General features: G+C 45.9%; 1 protein-coding gene across 1 annotated transcript; it reads left to right on the top strand.

Annotated features, from left to right (window-relative positions):
• The first annotated feature begins 17 nt into the window (after positions 1–17).
• LOC116379450 (semaphorin-5B-like) lies at positions 18–3,291 on the top strand. Its single transcript, XM_031841410.1, has 3 exons — positions 18–305; positions 1,013–1,111; positions 1,192–3,291. Exons 2-3 carry the CDS (start codon positions 1,064–1,066, stop codon positions 1,429–1,431), a joined length of 288 nt encoding a protein of 95 aa, XP_031697270.1. The 5' UTR covers positions 18–305; positions 1,013–1,063; the 3' UTR covers positions 1,432–3,291.
• The last annotated feature ends 329 nt before the right edge of the window (positions 3,292–3,620 follow it).

The raw sequence follows: 3,620 nt of genomic DNA, 5'->3' as shown, positions 1-3,620 counted from the left end.
GCAAACTTTTGTGAGCGAGCGAGGGAGAAAGAGGAAGAAGATGGAAGTCATTAACATGCTAATGGCGCCTCGTTGGCTGCACGGCGCCCTCCGATAGGCTGTTGGTCGCCACGTTTACACGATAAACAAACAGCAGCGTTCCTACGGTATGAGCAACAGTCAGCTGTTGCGTAACTGAAGGACTCAGACGACTCTAAACCTCTTTGTCATCCCTCTTTCTTATTCTTGTTTTTGTGTCCTAGGCGACAGAATGGGCCCCGGACGAGGAGACCAGGCGGTCGTGTCAGAGCAAAGGAAAGACACAGGTAACCTCCATCACCGGGGGGGGGGGGGGCACCGGGATACCAGGGGAGGAGGAGCTATTCCTCACCTGTCAATCAAGAGAGACACAGAGAGAGAGAGAGAGAGTGAGAGAGACAGAGAGAGAGAGAGAGAGAGAGAGACAGAGAGAGTGAGAGAGACAGAGAGAGTGAGAGAGACAGAGAGAGTGAGAGAGTGAGAGAGAGAGAGAGAGAGTGAGAGAGTGAGAGAGAGAGCGACTTCCTCTTTAAATCTGTCTGATCAGCTGTCTTTATTTCCTTTATATTTATTTGATCTCCCTCGTGCCTACAAAGAGGATCTATGTATATATGTGTATATATATATGTATGCATATATACATATATATATATATATATACGTACATATATATATATACTGCATTATATCTAGATACATAGATATAATGCAGAGGGTGATGTCATAATGCACTCAGTAACCAATCCTCTTTGAAGACCTGCTTCGCTGCTGTTACCTCCTTTTCTTTGCAACACAACACAAAGCACAATAACCCCCCGACATAACCGGTTCCATCACACATAAATCTATTTCATTCCTTTGTAGAAACACATTCGGCTCTTTTCTCTTTTTTCTACTGTAACTCTGTGGATGTCACAGACGAGCTTTAGAGCTGGAGTCTTACTGCTGCAGACAACCAGAGAATATTCACATCCATGTTCTTCTTTCTGTGCAGATTGAATGTCAGAACTACATCCGGGTTCTGCTGGTGAACAAGACGGAGGTCATGACCTGTGGAACCAACGCTTTCCAGCCGCTGTGTACGACCCGAGAGGTAAGAGTATCTGTGAGTACTTATTTAGAGAACAACCCGCTCTAGACGTCACCCTTCCTCCCTTTTCTCCCCCGTCTCAGGTAGGCAACATGAGCTTTGTGATGGAGCGGGTGAACGGCGTGGCGCGCTGCCCGTACGACCCTCGCCACAACTCCACGGCGGTGGTGACGGAGAGCGGCGAGCTGTACGCCGCCACCGTCATCGACTTCTCCGGCCGCGACCCCGTCATCTACCGCAGCCTGGGGGGCATGCCGCCGCTCCGGACCGCCCAGTACAACTCCAAGTGGCTCAATGGTACGCTCCAAAACCCAGTGATTTAATATGCAGAGATGTGAAAGAGAGAAGCAGCAACTCAAACCAGCAGATACTCATAACCATTCATCGATTATTAGAGTTCATCATTTACTGCCATCCGTTAACGTGAGTTCACTGCTGAGCTGCTCAAAGGCAAACTTCTGTATCCATGGATCATTCCTGTTCATTCAATTCATTCGTGTCTCTGCAGTGACTTTGTATGTAATCTACAGCATTAAAGATGCAGAAACACTTGTTTAATAATCCACAGTTCTGTCACAGGGCTAGTAACCTGGTGGGTTTGACCCCTCGGTCATAGTTGTGTCTCCTCAGCTCCCTCCAGGAGCAGCAGATGAGACAAGTGTGCACTTTTCTGTCCAACACACTCGTCTCGCTCATCACAGCAGAGGTAGATGGATGCAGCCGAGGTGTTTCACAGGATTACAAAAGGCTGTTTGGATTGAGAGTTGGTGAGGAACACATGTCGCGGGTTACACTCAGGTGTGGGTTCTAACACGAGAAGCTGTCGTCCCGCTGGTGTCGGTGTCAATAATCTCCCGCTGCTCACGCCGAGTCTTTGTCCCTTCTGCACAAATGCGTCCACACACTTCCTGACTGCAGCAGAACGGTAGATGGACCTTCCACGTGTCATGCACCGCCTCTTTATACGCAGGAACGGTGCGATTACTGGACTCATGGTGCACAGACACAGGGAGGAGGAGGAGGAGGGAGTTATTTCAGGCCTCATTTGTTCTGGAAGAAAAGGTCAGACTCATTTTCTGCATCACAGACAGAGTTAGGTGTCACTTTGAAGACTCGAAGGGACACGAAGCTCTTCAGGTGCATCATTGAGACAAAAGATGAGCAACTGTGTTGGAAAATATCTGCTTCTTCTTCTGGTCAGCCGGCGTTTGCTTTGAGCAGAAGTGACCCCAGACAGGAGGAGGGCGTCCTCTTCTCTCTGGGCTGAACACAAATCTGGATGTTTTTGGTTGGAACACCATTTGGCAATCGGAAAATGTGAAAATCTTTTTTGACACGAGTTTCCGTAATGTTTCGACCACATTAACAAAGTCACATGCAGCTCATCACAGATTCATAAGGTCACCGATGTGTTTATGGTTCAATCGTTTACCGCAGCACAAAGTTCTTCACAGATCTAGAACAGAAACGACGGCTTGACCTGAAGAGCTTCAGGGTGGAGGTTGCAGCACCCTCCGGGGATGCGTTCGGATTTTCAGGTGAGAAAGTCCAGAACTCTACCAAGTGTGAAATTGAAGCTGAAAGCGTATTCTTAGTCGGCCCGGCTAAAGTTCCACGTTGGCTTCACTTCTTCTCTCTTTCAGTCGGGTGTTTTGTTTCCACTTCAAACACAGAACAGATATGGAAATAGAATATTCTTGATAAATAACATTTGAAAATAATAAACCGAATCTTCATCCTTCAACAGAATGAGTGAATAGCAGAGCATTAAAACATTCTAATATAAATACTTTGGCTGCAGTGAACAATTCGTTTCAGTGATTAATCTGATGATTATTTTCTCAATGAATCCATTAAATGTTTAAAAGTCTTCAAACAGTCCAAAAGCCCAAAATATTCATTTTACAGCGAAATCTTCACAAAGAAACAATTTCTGCTTGATAGAAGACTTAATGGATTAGTCCATCATCAGAGGTGCTGCTGATTCATTTTATGTTGTATACATGTTTTAATCAACTGATCATCAGCATCAACAAACAAACAGATATGCACATCATCTGTCAGAGCGGCAGAGTTATGATGACAAGCTCAGATCGATTTAGGACTTCAGAGAGCTGAGAGAGAGAGAAACAGGACTGGAGAAGAAAGCTCAGGTGTGTGTGTGTGTGTGTGTGTGTGTGTGTGTGTGTGTGTGTGTGTGCGTATGAGAGAGGAAGAAGATGAGGATGAGAGGAAGGCAGAGAAGAGACTGAGGAGTCAGTGAGCGATGTAATTATTCCTCACGGCAGGGAGAGGTCTGAAAGTACAACACACGGCCTGCTTCACACCACGTGTGTGTACATGAGTGTGTCTGCTTCTGCATATATATATATACTGTACATATATATCTTTATATATAATATGTATTTAGATAGTCTGCACACTGCATGTGCTTCCACGTGTGTCCAAGTGATGTGAGAGTCTATATATGTGGGAGGAAAAAGAGATGAGCAGTGAGGCAGATACTGTCTTC

The sequence above is a fragment of the Anarrhichthys ocellatus genome, unplaced genomic scaffold, assembly GCF_004355925.1.
Source record: "Anarrhichthys ocellatus isolate YVR2014 unplaced genomic scaffold, GSC_Weel_1.0 scaffold4353, whole genome shotgun sequence".
In the NCBI taxonomy this organism is placed as follows: Eukaryota; Metazoa; Chordata; class Actinopteri; order Perciformes; family Anarhichadidae; genus Anarrhichthys; species Anarrhichthys ocellatus.
This window is presented reverse-complemented; position numbering and strand designations above follow the sequence as displayed.